Genomic DNA, 18,716 nt, shown 5'->3' on the forward strand with positions numbered 1-18,716 from the left:
CTACTGCACCCTCTCCAAAGCCTCCACATCCTGCAATGGGGCTAGACACAAAAAGCTGGAGTAACTCAGCTGGAGAACAGGAATGGGTGATGATTCGTGTCGAGACTCTTCTGCGACTTAGTGGACACCAACGTGGTCCAACCAAAGTTATACACAGCTGTAAAATAACATGCCAACACTGAAATTAAATGTTTCACCACGATGCAGAGTCAGCAATCTGTTTTCTGCTAAATTTTCCCAGCTGTGTTTGTGTGTTTTTAAATTTTTATGAAATTTGTTTACTTGATGTTCTCGCTCATGAACTGAAGCTCTGCCAGTTGTAAACACACCTCGTGTTTCCAGCACTTGCAAGCTGTGTATTTTCGTTGTCTGAACCAGATCTAGTTTCCCCCCCAGTCTGAATCAGTCAACCCTTCTCTTGCCCTCCCCATCCTTCCCAAATTGAAAGTTCACCTCCCCGTTCTTCTAGTATTAATACTGAACAAGTGCTCAAAGTTTAGTTTATCTTAGTTTAGAGATACAGTGCAGACACAGGCCCTTCGGCCCACTGAGTCTGTACCGACCAGCGATCACTACCCTTAACGCACGAGGGACATTTGCACCAAGCCAATTAACCTACAAACCTGTACGTTTTTGGAGTGTGGGCGGAAGTTGAAGATCTCGGAGAAAACCCACGCAGGTCACGGGAACAAAGTACACACTCCGCACAGACATGCACCCGTAGTCGCGATCGAACCCTGGTCTCTGGCAAAAACATTTTTTGTATTATTTGTGGGATTTGTTTTGCAAGTTTTATTAAACGGTTACAGTCTTCAATGACATAATGTATACCCCGCTGCAGTCATTAGCCTCCTGCTGCGTGAAAGAGATCTCTGATGCTCAGCAATATCTGATACTTGCAACATTTCTGCGGTGAATCTGTTTACATCCTCCAACCATATTTGTGGTGCAACATTAACATGTAGTGTAATCTGTCCCAGCCCCTGCCAGTGATAAATCATTAGTCCGTGCAGAAAATACTCAATCATATGTCAAGAGATACGAGCCATGACGTAGTATGGAACCTTTGTGCAGAGGTCATTGGATGTCGGGTCAGCGGGTGTATTCCCCCCCCCCGCCACCGGTACCATGTAATCCCGTGCTACCTGCTCTATGGTTGGATAGTCGGCGACTAATCTGTCTCCCCCACCTGGTCTGCCAGGTGAGGAGGGGGCTGCGGACCCCCAGCAGGACCAAAAACAAGACCTGTCAAAGGGCGGATGAGCTTCTAGCGAGCCAACGGCCATCCACACTTCAGTAGAACCCGGGTGTTTGGCATCGTGAGGCTGTGGCTCTGCCGCTGTGCCACCGTGCTGCCCTACAGTTGCTACATTATATCGGCTCACTTTGTCTGCCTCCAGACTGGAGACTCCACAATGTCGCTGGGACTTTGTTTCAGCTTGCTGGTGTTGCCAAGGATGCTTGGCTATCACCAGCAGTAATGTTATGACTGAGGATCTGGACTGTGCTTCCTGTTGCTGACACACTTTTGGCCGTAACAGTGGCAAATTAGGAGCAAGGGAATTCTCAGCTGAAGACTGTGTTTGGGTAAACGTTCCTCCACGTGGTGGCCTGATCTCAACCATGTGGGGCTGGGATTCCTCGAATCCCTGTCTGCTTCATCACTGAAAATGTGCTCATGAAGATTTCCTGTTGGTCTTCATTTAGTGAAATTTTAATTGCTTCCTGTTAGAATGATTAGCCAGAGGAAATCTAAAATGACACCCAGATGGTGAAGTTAACTAAGCAAATTCTTACCTCACACAGTATGTGAGTGCATTACTTTCCCAGGAGCGTTGTAAATAGATGCGTTAAAGTTTCAACAAAAGTATCGCTCTCGCTGTATGCTTGCAGTGAAGCAACTAATCAATGGCAATCAGCGTTCCTTGCGGCTTCAGTGACGTTGCTTACATGATAGATGTCACCGTTCACTGGTTTTGCATCTTCAGTCATGTACAGGAAATAGTTTGTCACGTTAAAAAGAGCCGTAAATCTAACCGTCCAGATGGGTTTGTTAGAAATGAAAATTGTGGAGAACTGGGACTTTTACCATAGAACACAAAGTGTTGGAGTAACTCTGTGGGTCAAGAAGCATCTCTGGAGGACATGGATGGGTGACATTTCAGGTTGGGTCCATTCATCAGACCTTTAGTCAGTTGCTTTCCAACTGAAGCTCATTGACCGATGGAATGAAGCTGACACTGCTGGGAATGTGTGCAGAGCCACGTCTAGAAGGTCTCTGTACTGGAGCAGAATTCTGCCTATGTACGAGCACAGAATCATTCCAGGCGACAATGCAAATGGCATCTTTACAAACTGTGGTCTTTGTGTCATTTCCTGCTGCTTTTAGCTCATTTCAAAAGTAGGATTGCAATTTCCAGCTTGTGGTTTTTGAGCACATTCTGTGTCTGTTCCATGATTCAGAGACGTGTAAACTCCTATCTGCACCCTGTTATTATCTGTCTCTCCATCGGTCTCACTCAGTCACAGTGACCTCGCCCAAGTCACACCATATCATATAAGATGAGCTCTTGGATTGGCGTACTTCATTTTGGTGTCTTCATAACCTGAGTTTCCCCATCTCAAAGCATGTAAATATTGGCACTTGTCTCTCTCCAATCAGTAGCAGTAAGCCCAGACTCTGAAACAAAGGCAGAAGATGCTGGAAAATCTCAGTCGATCAGGCAGCTGCATTCATGTGCACCTCTCATATCTGTCCCCAGCCATTTAGAAACCGAAACGCGAGCACCCGTTTCAAATTCCTGTTTATTTACATCCCTTTTGTTAGAAGGATTCAATCCTCAGACACAATCACTGACTCTAAATCTCATGTGCAACATCATTTCTGGTGACCATTTTACTGTACCATTCTGCCAGTGTGTTTCGGCTGTGCAAGACTCGGTGCTGCTTACAGAGGCTTACTGCTGGCATGCATTCTAGAGCACTATGTGGATGAGGTCTATATATTTTTACAGGATGATTGTCGAACCATGTTTATTTGTTGTAAAGAAAATCTTGTCATATTTGCTTCCTTGAGGTGCCTTTTACCGCTGACAGATTGCTCAGCCAGTCTGTTAGATGTTGGGTAAAAGGAGGAATACTGAGGCGTTCTTGTTATTGCTCCTTCTCACATGATAGTTAAACTGCCACAAGCAGCGTTGTGATCTGCTGTCAAAGACCAGCTCTTCAGGTAGACCATGACATCTAAAGATTATACTCTCTTCAAAAAAAACTCAGTGATGAATGTTTCAAAGGGCTGAACTTCTAACCATCCGGAAACTGCTCACGTCATTCTTCCCAGGCAACCGGCTGCTTTTAACATGAAGATGCCCCTTGGTAGCTTTAAACCACCATAGGAATTGCTAGCGTAGGAAGGAACTGCAGATGCTGCAGCTTAAACCGAAGATAGACTCAAAATGCTGGAGTAACTCAGCGGGACAGGCAGCATCTCTGGAGAGAAGGAATAGGAAACGTCACACATTCCTTCTCTCCAAAGATGCTGCCTCTCCCACTGAGTTATTCCAGTATTTTGTCAATCATAGGAATTGTTAGCTTGCCTTCCTGTTTATTCAGTAGAGTGCCTGGGCACAACTTTGCCCAATACAACTCTAGTTGTTGTCAATAAACTTTTGCATTCATTGTTGTATTTTGCCGGCACAGTGGGTGGTAGTGCCACACTTTGGGCCCATATCTCATTGAGCTTTCCTCTTGTTCTAATATTTTAAGAACTCTATTAATTATATTTTGCATTTCTTTGTGAAATTCTGTAAACAGATATCTTGGCTCGAAATAGTGTTCTGTTGCAGAGCCAACTACAGTATAACATGGTCCCATCACGCACAAGTGACATCTTCTCTTCTCCACGGCTTTCTACTTTCTGCAGGGACTAATCTCTCCATGACTCCCTGGTACATCCCGGTACAGCATAATATACTCATTTTAGAAGTTTAATAGTTCTTGATAGAAGTATATAAAATGATGAGAGGCATAGATAGGGTAGACATTCAGAACCTTTTTCCCTGGTAGAAATGCCCAATATTAGAGGGCATAGCTGTTAGGAGAGAGGGGGAAAGTTTAATGGAGATGGATACTCCATATGATCATGCTTGATCTATGCTAGCCTCAACTCCTCTCCTGTCCCAGTTCTCCATAATGTTCAATTTCTCAATCTTTCAAACATATATTGATTCCTTTAAAAATATCTAATGGTCCAGCCTCAACGTGTGTGTGTGTGCGTGTGTGTGTGTTCCAGAGATGCACCATCCTCAGAGAATGAAATTTCTTCGCCCTTCACTTTTATTTGACTAGTCCCTTGTTTTATAACCACTTCCTGTTGTTCCTGACTCTTCCACAAGTAAAAACATCTTAGCGTCTATCCTGTCAAACCCCTTGCGATCCTGAATGTTTGAACACATCCTTATTTTACTAAACTCCAAGGAATACAGACCCAACCTGTCTTGCCTCTCTTGACAGGAAAACCCTCTCACGCCACACTGAACTCTCTGATTCAGAATTTCAGCAGGGAATCCTTCTGCTCCAGAGGCTGCCTCATTTTACCTTGAATAGACACAATGTGCTGGAGTAACTCAGTGGGCCAGGCAGCATCTCTGGAGAAAAAGGATGGGTGATGTTTTGGGTCTTCACGTCCCCCATCCTTTTTCACCAGAGGTGCTGCCTGGCGCACTGAATTACTCCAACACTTCGTTATAAACCAGCATCTGCAATTCTTTGTTTCTAGATCATGTTGTACCTTATTGTTGTTGGGTTGCTATAGTGCTGAGATTACAATGGGTCGTGCACAAGGGGTGCATCCAAGGACCATCATATCAATGACAGAGTCTTGGTTAAAAATACTTTGATGTGCTTGTCCAGTGAGCTCCCATTGTCTCCCTGTAGCTTCTTGCCCTTGATAAGCTCTCCCCAGTTTTAGCTCTCAGTGGGAAGGTCCCCATGGTATATCGCCAGCAGTATCTTCGCACGTCATGGTTAACTGTGAGTAACTGGACCTCCTAGGCTCTTCTACCCACCATCTGTTCAGTAATATTTTGTTTGGATCACCACCTTCAGATGCCTGTGGATGAGTTACCCCCCTACCCCCCCCCCCCCTTGAGGTGTGACGGAATTTCCTGAGAAAGATCCCCAGGTGAATATGAGTAATTAGCTGTTGGACATCTTGGATATGTTATTTTAGCCAATGAGCCAACACATACAGGTGGATGCAGTGAATGTCAAGGAGCAGTAGTAGTTCATCTAGGTATGCCACACAACATAGTTCCAGGAGCAGAATTGGGCCATTTGCTCCATCATCTACTCCACCATTCAATCGCGGCTGATATATCCTTCCCCCTCAACCCCATTCTTCTGCATTTGTTCCATAACCCGTGATACCCGTACTAATCAAGAATCTGTCAATCTCTGCCTTAAAAATATTTGTTGACTTGGCCTCCACAGCCTTCTGTGGCAATGAATTCCACAGATTCACCACCTTCTGACTAAAGAAATTCATCTCCTTTCAAAAGGTACATCCTTCCATTCTGAGATCATGGCCTCTGGTCCTAGACTCTCCCATTAGTGGAAACACCCTCTCCACATTCACTCCATCTAGGCCTTTCGCGATTCAGTACGTTTCAGTGAGGTCTTCCCTTATCCTTCTAAAATCCAGCGAGTACATGCCCAGTGCCGTCAAATGCTCATCATATGTTAACATCTTCATCCAGTAAGAGTACAGCCTATCTATTTATAAAAGCAAACCAAACGAGTGAGTTTTTGTGATATGGAATGGAAACACAAAAATGTCAATAGGCTATTAGTAATTCTCGGAAGGTGGATGGGTGCTTGACTTTGAGACCGGGTATCAGTTGGTTAAAGGAATACGTGCACAGCCAATGGCATGTGAGGCCATTGAGGAAGGGGCGGTGGGAGGTGTCTAATGCTTTCAAAAATCTGTCCTGGGCATTACCATGGAGATGATTAGTGAGTCAGTGCTGTTTGCCAACCATGTCGACTTCACCATCCATCATTATGTTGACGATTGGGAGATGAATATTAGGTGGTAATTAGCTCGATAGGATTAGTCCTGTTTTTGTGAACAGAACATACCTGAGCGATTCTCCACATTATTGGGTAGAGGCCAGTGTTGTAACAGTACTGGAGCAACTTGGCTTGGAATACAAGTTCATTATCTCATCATAGAGACTTTTCTGTATTCAGGGCACTCAGCCATTTCTGGATATTACGTGGAGTGAATTGAATTTGCTGAAACCTGGCATCTTTGCTGTTGGGAATCTGTAGAGGGAGTTGAATTAATGAAAACCTCTCAAATTCAAATGAAATATTATTGAATCGAGAGCCTCACTGAATAAGTGGACAAGGCAGAGATCAGAATTCGGGAGTGTCCCGGCAAGCAGGCCCCGTTCATTGACGGACTCGCTCGCCATGGACCAACGATGGAGGACTTGCCAGCCAGCCTGGCCCCAATCCACCAGTGTCGACGGAGACCTGCGCCACTGAGAGCGAGGTGGAATGTTGAGAACAATAGGGGGACCCGGCAGGGGGGCTGAGAAATTGAAGGGTGACCCCGCACAGTGGGTGGAGTACTGCTGCTTTGTCAGCACCTGACATGCTGCGACACTTGTGCACTGCCGAGATGAGGTCGGCTGTACGATGTTACTGGGTTGTATGCAAAATAAAGCATTTCACTGTACCTAGGTCCATGTGATAATATCATTGAATCATCATTGCCCAGGGTTTAACCTTTCCCTGGTCTCCAGGCAGCCAGGTGAAGCTATCTGGATTATTCTGGGACGACAGATGGCGCAATGGGCTAAGTGTTCGGCTGGCGACCGGAAGGTTCGAATCCCGCTTGGAGTGCATACTGTCATTGTGTCCTTGGGGCAAGACACTTCACCCACCTTTGCCTGTGTGTAAATGTAATGTAATTATGTGAAGCACTTTGAGGTCAATGCAAGTTGACTAAAAATGTGCTATATAAATAAGATTATTATTATTATTATTATTCTAAAAATCCAATGGGCTGGGACTAAATATCTTGAAGTTGATGTGTGAAGACAGATGATTAACATGAAACAGCTGTGGGACTCGGACTCGCCACATTGTAAGTGTTGGTATGTGGGCTCAGAGGTCACAAGTCTGCCTCTTAGTTACAAGGCTGTGTTCATGTCCACCTTACCCTCTGGAGTTGCGACCATTTCTTCAGCAGACGCCTCATTAGTAAAAAAAATGTTGTGATGAGGGAGATGCTGGATTTCAAAAAGAGATAGGAAACATCACTCAGCCATCTCGCTCAGTGAAATGTAAAAGACAATTCATAGATACCATGTAACCTGCATAAGTCAACCTAAAGAAAATGACCAATTATTTATTCCAAAGATAGACACAAAGTGCTTGAGTAACTAAGCGGGTGAGAAAGCATCTTTGGAGAAAAGGGATGGGTGACGTTTCGGGTGGGAACGTCAATAATGATTCCGACCCGAAATGTCACCCATCCTTGCAACTCCAGAGAAGCTGCCTCACCCTGTTGAGTTACTCCACCACTCTGGGTCCATCTTTGGTAGAAATCGGCATCTGCAATTCCTTCCAACACAATTATTTATTCCATTTGCTATTTAAGAACAAAAGATGCAGTATTGAGTTTCCCAGAAAACTGACATCTTCTAAAAACATATTCACTGTTTGAAATATTGATGGATTTCTTCCGCTTTTGGATAATCTGCATCATTTACTGACTGCACGGAGTGTGTGTTTTGACAATGGCGGAAGGAATGCAATAAAAAGGAACTACAGATGCCGGTTTATACCAAAGATAGACACAAAATGCTGGAGTAACACAGTGGGTCAGGCAGCATCTCTGGAGCATCTCTTCTTAGAAATGCAGTGTTAAATGAAGGAATAAATAAGAAAGAAATGTTATCCTCCTGAAAGCGCGTGAGCCAGCGTTAGTTCAAAGATAATTAGCCCCAGCTGTTAAATTCAGCTGCTTGGACAACAAGTTAACCGCACCAGTTTCTCCTGTCAGCCACTGTTGTGCTTCACACAATTTGGAAACCTAGCGAGAAAAATGTATCAAAAGCATATGATTCGGTGACTATTTATCTCTAGCTGTAAGTCAGATAGTTAGTTTAGAGATACAGTGCGGAAACAGGCCCTTCAGCTCACTGGGTCCGTGCCGACCAGCAAACCCTTCACACTAGCACTATCCTACACACTAGGGCCAATTTCTGATTTTTTTTTAACACCAAAGCATATCAACCTGCAAACCTGTACGTCTTTGGAGTGTGGGAGGAAACTAAAGTAACCGGAGAAAACTCATGCTGTCACAGAGAGAGCCGACAAACTCTGCACAGACAGCACCTGTGGTCAAGATCGATCCAAAGATAGACACAAAATGTTGGAGTAACTCAGTGGGACAGACAGTATCTCTGGAGAGAAGGAATGGGTGATGTTTCGGGTCGAGACCCATTCTTTTCCAGCCATGCCCGAGAGATGGACCATTGCATCAGTGGTACCAACCTGAAGAGATATTTGATGGTGCTCTCAGACATGGTTCACTTAATGTAAAGAATTGAACTGTATTGGTTGCACTTTATTAATGACATCTATACCAAGATGCAGTTTAAAAACTTTGTATTGCGCGCTATCCAGGCAAATCACACCAGACAAGAGCGCAAGTAGTAATTAACTTCAAGTTTAAAGAATCACGTGGTAAATGAAGAAGAAACATCACTAAATCTACTTGCTAATTAGTTATTCCAAATAAATAATTTCCTTCAAAGCATACCTCCTACTGCCTCCTTAGTAATTAGTAATAATTATATGGCTATTGTTTATTTGAGGTTGTGTTGCATCAAAGGCAGGTAGTTTGAACCTTTGACGGTGTTGTGGTTCTTCATTTTGCTTCCCGCTGAGTCGTTTAGTTTATCACCACACAAACAGATACAAGTCCTTGATTGCCTCAATGTCCGTGGGGTAAAAAAGCATCTGATTTAAACAGTTTTGAAGCCACTCAGTATTTTCTCTCTCTTGGTACAATTCTTGCTCCTGGCCTCGGCTGCCCTCTCTGAGACAAGGCCGTATGGAAAGGCAGCTGGCCTGTTAGAACATGGAGTATCTTAGAGAGCGTTAAAACCTCGAGTTTCAATGGGAATTCTTTGGCTTCCTGTTGAATCTGACCGGCATGGATGAGGAGAGAGACACAAAGTTGGAATATATCAGCGGGTCAGGCAGCATCGCTGGAGAACATGGATAGCTGACGTTTTGGGTCGGGCCCCTTCTTCAGACTCGAGGAGTCTGATTTTACAGATGCCAGGACACTCTGTCTGTGCATGTTTATGCTGTTTAGTTCTTCACTTCAGCACGTGTGAGGGGAGATTAGATACATCCCAATGTTCAGTTGCTGCAGGATGTTGCCATGCTGTATTGATTGAATGATTGAAAGATACAGGCCCTTCGACCCACCAAGTCCACGATGACCATGGATCATCTGTTCACACTAGTTCCATGTTCTCCCACTTTCACATCCATTCGTTCCACACTCGGGATAATTTACAGAGGCTAATTAACCTACAGACCTGCATGTCTTTGGGACATGGGAGGAAGTGCAACTCCCACACGGACAGGACCGAGATCAGGATCGAATCCTGTTCTCTGGTGCTGCGAGTCAGACATTCTCCCAGCTGCACCACTGTGCTGCCCATTCTTGTTATAAATATCCTCACCATTTTGGCTTGGGTTTTCAATGGCAAGGTGCCACGTGGAGAGTATACTGCATGACTTGGACTCTAAATTTCATCTGCAATTAATCTTGACTATAGTCCCTTTAGCAAGCCTATAGTCCCTTATGGGATCATTGGTTATAGACACAAAATGCTGGAGTAACTCAGCAGGATTTGCAGCATCTCTGGAGAGAAGGAATGGGTACCGTTTCGGGTCGAGAAGCTTCTTCAGACGGTTACAGTTAGTTGCAATCTGCTTGTAGGAAGCGGATTGTGACATGAGCACCCTCGAGGACAAGTCATTTCATTGGCAGCTCTGGAGCTGGCTAAGAGTTGTTGAGAAGACATGACTGTCTTACCTTGGAAGAGATGTTCTGCCCAAAGCAGAATGGTTTTGATATTTTAAAATGCAATGCACAAACACATGTGCTCATAATTTTGCAGAATATTTGTAAGAGTCGTTATGTGTAACCACATTATTCTCAGCGGCAAATGCTGGATATGCCTTGAACTAGAGGAGATTCTCTTTTGGGAATGTCTGAGACTCCAAGCTCATACGTGTCTTTGGCAGAGAAATGGCCAACATAACACAATGGTGTTTACAACTGAATGGAAACAACTATGGTGATGAAGGCAGCTGAGAGGAGGCCTAATCGAAATATACAGTACAAATCAAAGACTTGTCCCACCCTAGTTATTCCTCCTCTCCCTGCTCCAGACGGTACAGAAGCTTGAAAATGCATACCACCACCAGACTCCCGAACTTCTTCCCATCTGTTATCAGGCTTGGGATCAATCCTTCCCTAAGCTGGGGTAATGTCCCGTTCACTTCTACCTCATTGCGGGCACTAGACTTTCTGTATGTAACTGCTGCTCTACAATGCTGAGAAATATATTCTGCACTCAGTCCCTTCCCCCTTTTCTCCACCTATTGTACTTGAGTTTGACTTGATTATATTTTTGTGTAGTGCGATCTGATCCAATTGGATAGCATGTGAAACAAACCTTTTCATTTGTACCTTGGTAAACGTGACAATAATAAACCTCAAAACTAAACTTAAAATTATGTGGATATGTACGGTGGATAGTCAGAACCTTTTTCTCAGGGGGGAAAGTTCAAAAACTGGAGGGCATAACTTGACAGTGAGCGGAGCAAATTTTGAAGGAGATGTGTGGGGCACGTTTTTACTCAGATTAGTGGTCAATGCCTGTAACATGACACCAGGGGTGATGGTGTAGGCAGATTTGATAATAGCTTTTTGATGCTTTTTGATAGGCACGTGTCTATGGAGGGAATGGAGAGGGTATGGATGACATCCAGGCAGAGGACATTAGGTTAACTTGGCATCATGTTCGGCATGGACATTGTGGGCAGAAGGGCCTGTTCCTGTGCTGTACTGTTCTAAGTTCCATGAAGAAGACTACTGGGCATTATCAGGCATCCCTGGTATCTGTGGCAGCAACTGTATCAGCATAAAACCTTAACAAATCCAGGTTGTGAATCGATTGTACAGCGATTGGGTCTGGGGAGAGTAACAGCAGTGATTTCTGCAGCTCTTATCACCTCTAAATCTCCAGAAATTTGGAATGTTTTGCCTACTTTTTGCAAGCGATTTTAAGAATTTAGCTGTGAAAGAGATGCTGAACTGAAACTCCCGGTACAGGGACTATAAACAAACAATTCAACAACCTGTGTGCAAATGATAAACTGGGGGCTACCACTGAGTTGGGACTTCCTTGATTCCTAGGGGTCGGCAAGCAGCTAGCAGCAGTACCACAAGCCAAATACTGATTGGAAAGTTTAAGGCTAGACTGAGGGAATATGGAAGGGTAGGCGGAGATCAGACTTGATCCACCGATGCATGTTCTTGAAGTGCGAGTTGTGTTTGAACTAAGTAAGTTTGATTTATAATAAATGCTTTTTTATGTTCATTTACTGAATGGTGAAGGGAGCTTGATATTTCATGTTTGGAATTGTTAGATCCCCAGGTTACTTGTTACATCTGGAAGACAGTGTTTCCATAGTAACCACGTTTAATCGTATAAATTGCTTTGAGGAGTTACTAACACCCCTGTCCCTGAGCGAATTTCCAGAGTGAAAGGAAATTGTTCCATAAAGGCAGGTTAAGCACCAACGTTTTGTGGCCAAGGCATGTTCTGCCTACGGCTCCCAGCTGAAGTATCGCACACAAAGCGCAGGGAATCACGCACACACTAGTAGTACCTCTGCACACTTTGTACACACAAAGGCTTGGCATCCACAAGCTCCGCATTTATGCAGCTAAGTAGATTGTGTGTCAAGGGGAAGTGGGGAGAAGGTAAGGGAGGCATGAAACTTAGCCGGAGACACAAGCATTTGTTCAGAGCGCGAGGCAATCAAATGGTCCTTGTTGTGATCGAGCCATGTGTAATGGGGCAGGGGGATTTGATCAACAGCTGGGGAAGGGTAGCGGTTGAGGCGGGATGTTGGGGTAGGGAGTCGGAAAGGATGCATATACCAAGGGGTACATTAAACTCAAAAGGAATTTAAACCTCAGGGCTTGTTTGTGCCAGACCCCACAAGCTTGGGGCTCACCAAGCAGATAGAGTCACAGATAGATGCACAATTCTGGAGTAACTCAGTGGGGTCAGGCAGCATCTCTGGAGAACATGATTAGGTGATGTGTAGGAAGGAACCGCAGATGCTGGCTTATACTGAAGCAAGACACAAAATGCTGGAGTAACTCAGCGGGTCAGGCAGCATCTTCGGAGGAAAGGAATAGGTAACGTTTCGGTTCGGAACCCTTCTTCAGACCGCAGTTAGAAGGGTTCTGAAGAAGGGTTCCGACTTGAAATGTCATCTATTTCTTTTCTCCAGAATATGGATAGGTGATGTTTCGGGCAGCATCTTCGGAGGAAAGGAATAGGTAACGTTTCAGGTCAGGACTCTTCTTCAGACTTCAGTTAGAATCACAGAATGGTTACAGCACGGAAAGAAGGCATTAGGCCCACCGTGTCTGTATTAGCCCTTTACCAGAATAACTCATTGGTTCTGTCCTCCAGCCTTTTTTCCAGATCCTTGGAAAAATGTCCTCGCCCTATATTTATGCAATTCCCTCTTGAAGGCCACACTGGAACCTGACTCCTGCCCACCTACAAGCAGTGCATTGCAGATCCCAACTGCATGGCACGCAAGAATGATTCTCCCCATGCCAGTCTTAATGCTCTCATCCTTTATGCCTGTGACCTGTAATCCTGGCTCACCTCCACCAGAGGGAACAGGTTGATTCTCTATCCACTCTCTCCAGCAAACTTTATCTTCAATAAGCCCCCAGCTTTACCTGTCTGAAGAATACCCGTGAGCTGATGCTGAGACAGACCTTGCACATCCTATGTTGGACAATGCCTTTGCAATGTTATGTCAAAAGCCTGTGTTTGATACCACGCAACCCTTGCCCTTTGCATGGTTGGGAGCAAGCTGACAAACAGTTGGGTTCCTGATTAAATTCTTGTGTGCAGCCCTTAAAACATTAGGGCTGCGAAGAATTTCTAGACCTACTGGTGTAAAAAGCTCTTCCAGGTACATCTTATGCATGAATTAGGTTTTGGGGTTGAAGAGAAGTATTAAGAAAGCTGGCTGGCTCCATTAGACCAGAGAGTTTTAGTTTAGAGATACAGTGCGGAAACAGGCCCTTTGGCCCACCGAGTCCATGCCACCCAGCGATCAGCAGTGGTCTAGTTTTATCCTACACACACCAGGGACTATTTACGGAAGCCAATTAACCTACAAAGCAGAGCCCTTGGAGAAAACCCAGATAGTACCCGTAGTCAGGACTGAACCTGGGTCTCGAGCAGTTTGTGGCAACAGCTGTACTGCTGTGTTGCTGTTGCCATCCTAAGGTTTGCACCAAATCCCGTGGGCAGACTGAATGCCCCTTGGGATACAAGGAAAAGCTTCAAGTTAGATGTAAACTTGTCAGCAATCAATGGGTAAGAAGGAACTGCAGATGCTGGAAAATCGAAGGTAGACAAAAATGTTGGAGAAACTCAACGGGTGAGGCAGCATCTATGGAGCGAAGGAAATAGGCGATGTTTCGGGTCGAGACCCTTCTTCAGACTAATGTGGGGGTGGGGGCGCGGGAAGAAGAAAGGAAGAGGCGGAGACAGTGGGCTGTGGGAGAGCAGGGAAGGGGAGGGGAAAGAAGGAGAAAGCAGGGACTACCTAAAATTGGAGAAGTCAATGTTGATACCGCTGGGGTGTAAACTACCCAAGCAAAATTGAGATGCAGTGAAAAGCTTTTGCTGCACGCTAACTAGTCAGCGGAAAGACAATACATGATTACAATCAAGTCATCCACAGTGTACAGATATATGACAAAGGGAATAACATGAATAATGTTTAATGCAAGATAATCCAGTAAAGTCTGATCATAGATAGTCCAAGGGTCTCCAATGAAAATAGTCTGAGGGTCTCTCTACAGAATGTACAAACTATGTACAGACAGCACCCAAGGCCAGGATCGAACCCGGCTACCCGACGCTGTAAGGCAGCAACTCTACCGCTGTGCTACCATGCCGCCTGCTTTACACCAGACAATTCTGCTGATCCCCGGCTATAAGTCTAGAAACGTGAGTGAGTGGCATTAGTACTGCCAGTGAGGCATAATCTGACATATGGTCTTTCTGCGCACAGATGTATTGGCCTGTGTCATGGGGTGTGAATGGAGAGGAGATTAGACGAGAAGATGCAACTGGCTCCAACTGGCATTCCGAGAACGCAATAAATCCCCATTTAATTACTCTCAACCCTGTTCCAGCCGGTGATACCATTTGAAGAATGCACACAATTATAATACCAACGGCTTTAACATTAATCCAAACATTGTTCAACTAAGAGCTGGTTTTACATCAGAATGATTGATTCGCTCATTGATACTGGCGTCTTTACTGCCCGTGACTGATTACATCCTTGAGACACGTCATTGTGGAGTATTATTATACTTTGCCTGCCGCCCCCAACTTCACTGTACCGCTGGCCGTGCATCATAGATGGCTTGTTGCCTGGTCCACAAAATTGTTCTTGTTCGTAATAATAGTGCAACCAATGTCCCGTTACCTGGCGTGGCAACATAGTGCGATGTGACTTTATATGAGCTGCAGAGTGAGAGCTGAGCCAAGCACCTCCTCCGTGAGCGCTGGGGAAGAGTGCAATTGCTGACCGTGTGCTACTTTCAAAGTGCAACCTGGCTGTTTCATTTCTGGTTGTTTATTTCCAAATCTTTGCCTCCAGTTATTTCATCACCGTCTCCTTTGGAATTCTCCCACAGGAATTGCATACCTTGGAGGAGCCTGTAACCCCAAGCGCAAGTGTGTGCTCGCTGAAGATAATGGTCTCAGCCTGGCCTTTACCATTGCCCACGAGCTGGGTCACAAGTAGGTCAAAACAAGATGCAACACAACCTTACCAATGTGTGATTCCTGTATCATATGTAAAAAATGGCTAATTTGTTGAGAAGAAAAATTCAGTGATTTAAATCGATCAGAATTTCTAGTGACTGGCTACATGGTTTAGCACTGTTTGCGATGTATTGGAGGAGTGCTGGGCAGTCCTTGATACAATGGGGGTGGTATGTATGATACTTTACTGGCTTTGTGTGGCTTCAGAATGTCTAACTAGGATCATGGTGTGCCTGAAGCAGTGTTGTACAGGCTGTGATATGTCTGAGGCTGCAATGTATGCAATGCTATAGTAGGTCATTGTTATAGCGTCATAGAGCCATACTGCATGAAAATAGGCCCTTCGGCCCAACACCCCCCTGCTGACCAACATGTCTCATCTACACTAGTCCCACTTGCCTGCTTTAGGCACATATCCCTCTAAAATAATCCTGTCCATGTACCTGTCTAAGTGTTTCTTAAACATGGCTTAAATGTCAACCAAGTGGGACTGGTGTACATGGGACATGTTGGTCAGTATGGGCAAGTTGGGCCAATGCCCCTGTTTCCACGCTGTATGACTCAATTACTCTATAATGCTACCTGACCAATGCTGTGAACATCCTAAAGGCATCTTCAGGCAGCAATCTCAAGTTGAAGATGACGACACAGATTATATGAAGATCAACATCCAAGTGTGTCAAGCGCTGGGAGAAATGTCCCTGCCTGATGTGTGATGCACCTTCTGCTGTCCTTCTGCGTCAAGAGGAACTATGAGGTTAGACCTGGACTGAACTGAGGAGGAGAATTGCAGCAGCTTTCACCCTCGAGTCATGACCGGCAGACTCTTCAGTTAAAGGGGTAGAGCTTTACAGAAGCGGAAATGTGGGTCCATGTTCCAAAACCCCTTCATCTCCAGAGATCTTCAACCCAACACAACTTCTTCTTACCAGTGTGTTAGTTAATCCTAAGTATTTAAATATTATATGATTAAGGGTTAAAAAGAAAGACACAGAGTGCTGGAGTAACTCAGCGGGTCCTGGTGAAAAGGAATAGATGATGAGACCCTTCATGAATTCATCACCTTCTGGAGAACATTTAGTCAGAGGATGGTGAATCTGTGGAATTCTTTGCCACAGAAGGCTGTGGAGGCCAAGTCAGTGGATATATTTAAGGCAGAGATAGATAGATTCTTGAGAAGGCAAGAGAATGGGGTTAGGAGGGAGAGATAGATCAGCCATTATTGAATGGTGGAGTAGACTTGATGGACCGAATGGCCTAATTCTGCTTCTATCATTTATGACATGACTAACATGGATAGGTGACGTTTCTGGTTGGGACCCTTCTTTACACTCAAGATTTAAGGATGATTAAGGATTGTTGCTATAACAATAGACTAATCCAGGTGTGCAATCCAGGTTTGTGGTTTAACCAGGTGTCCATGCCTTTGGTGCGTAAGCCTACTATGCCTCATTGACCCCATTGTTAGGCAAATACAAAAGTAATTTCTATTAGAAGTTTTACAGTAAGGCAATGGGTGAAGGATCCAGGAATTGTTAGTGATGGGACTGGCCAGAACTTAAAGGTCTCGCTCCTGTCAATTCCAAAGACAATAAAATCAGAAACTCCTGGAACTACCTAGAGGACCTGCCAAGTCTGCAAATGCAGGGGAATGTTGTCCAGATGCTTCCTAACTGGGCTCATGTTCCTGGCACATTCAAACCTCCCTTTTGTTCATTCCTTTAGGTTTGTATGGGGCTGCTTCTGGTCTCCCAGAGCAGGATAGGCAAGAGGTGGGCAGGTGAGGTGGGAGGCAATGCTGATGTATTGTCCATGTGTTCAGTCCTTTTCACAAAACATGCCACCTCATAGCACACAGACCGGCAATGGGGACTGCACTCTGACGATGGCATTTAAGGAAGGTAATCACTGCTTTAATAGAGGAGAATGTCTTCCTTGCTTCATCAATCTAATTATTAATTACATGTGTCTGAACTTAATTGTTCAGTGTTCCCAGAACGCTGTATGTACTGACATTTGTGGGATCACCACTAAGGAAGGACGTGCTGTATTGCACAGACACGTACTGTTTATTCATCAGGGCCTATTTAAAACAACGTCCATGCACTATGAGAGCAGAGGTAAGAAACCCATGCAGCTAGGCGTAGACTTTTGTGACATTTATAACAGCTTAAAGAGAGTGTGATGTATCAGGACAAAGACTTTGTGCAACCTAGAGGGATGGGGTCCGGGGTGTGTGAAGAGAACCAGGTGGCACAATGGCGCAGCGGTAGAGCTTCTGCTTTACAACTCCAGAGATGTGGGTTCGATCCTGACTGCGGGTGCTGTCTGTGTGGAGTTTCTACGTTCTACTTGTGACCTGCATGGGGTTTCTTCGAGATCTTCAGTTTCCTCCCACACTCCAAAGATGTACAGGTTTGTAGGTTAATTGATTTGGCGTAAATGTAAAAAAAAATGTCCCTAGTGTGTGTAGGGTGTATTAATGTGCGGGGATTGCTGGTTGGTGCGGACTCGGGTCGAAGGACCTGTTTCTGCGCTGTATCTCTAAACTAAACAAAACTAAACCAGTATGATCCCATGTTTCTGGTCCAGCTGTGTAGATACCTGGGAAACAAGCTTGTGAGAAGAGTGGAGATGCAGCCAGTAGGTTACAGGGTACGTTCACAATAACCTGCACAACAGCAAGTTAGTGTGATCAACACTCATGCCAGTGACAATCTGAAGAAGGGTCCTGACCCAAATCATCGCCTGTTCATTTCCTCCATAGATGCTGCCTGACCTGCTGAGTTCCTCCAGCACTTTGTGTTTTACTCCTGCCAAGATTTTGTTACAATGGGGAGAGGTGCGTGGTCTCAGCTGGTTTGCCAAGTGAAGATTCCTCTCCATTATACCATTCCCCTTTTAGTTTAGTTTCGAGAAACAGCGTGGAAACAGGCCCTTTGGCCCACCAAGCCCGCACCGACCAGCAATCCCTGCACATTAACACTCTCCTAGACACACTTGTGACAATATACAATGATGCCAAGCCAATTAACCTACAAACTGGTAGGAGGCAACCGGATATCCCGGAGAAAATCAACGCAGGTCACGGGGAGAACGTACACACTCCGTAAGAACGGCACTCGTAGTCAGGAACGAACTCGGGCACTAATACTATCAGGCAACGACTCTACTACAAGGGCAACGTGCCGCCCACTCCAAAATAAAATTCAATTTTATTCTTCCCACATTCCTCCAGATTCTACACTCACCTCCACACAAGGGGACAATTCACAGTGGCCATTTAACTGACTAACCTGCCCGTCTGTGGGATGTGGGAAGAAAACGGTGCATGTGGAGGAAGCCTACGCAGTCCTCTGGCATTCAAGGAACGTAATCATTGTTGTAATAGAGAAGGTGCTCCTTGCTTCATCAATCTGATTATTAATTGATCAGTTTACCCAGAACACAGTATGCACTGACATTTGCAGCGCAAACGTGTAAAGTCCTCAATAACAGCAGCAGTGGTCA

At 45.0% G+C, this 18,716-nt stretch overlaps 1 protein-coding gene across 1 annotated transcript in view; it reads left to right on the plus strand.

Moving 5' to 3' along the window:
- The window catches only part of adamts17 (ADAM metallopeptidase with thrombospondin type 1 motif, 17), a 179,157-nt gene that overhangs the window by 44,312 nt on the left and 116,129 nt on the right, over positions 1 to 18,716 (plus strand). The window contains exon 8 of the mRNA XM_055661163.1: positions 15,077 to 15,182. Within this exon, the coding sequence (XP_055517138.1) occupies positions 15,077 to 15,182 (106 nt within the window). The remainder of the gene's footprint in view (positions 1 to 15,076; positions 15,183 to 18,716) is intronic.

Source organism: Leucoraja erinacea, chromosome 33 (genome assembly GCF_028641065.1).
Source record: "Leucoraja erinacea ecotype New England chromosome 33, Leri_hhj_1, whole genome shotgun sequence".
NCBI lineage: Eukaryota > Metazoa > Chordata > Chondrichthyes > Rajiformes > Rajidae > Leucoraja > Leucoraja erinaceus.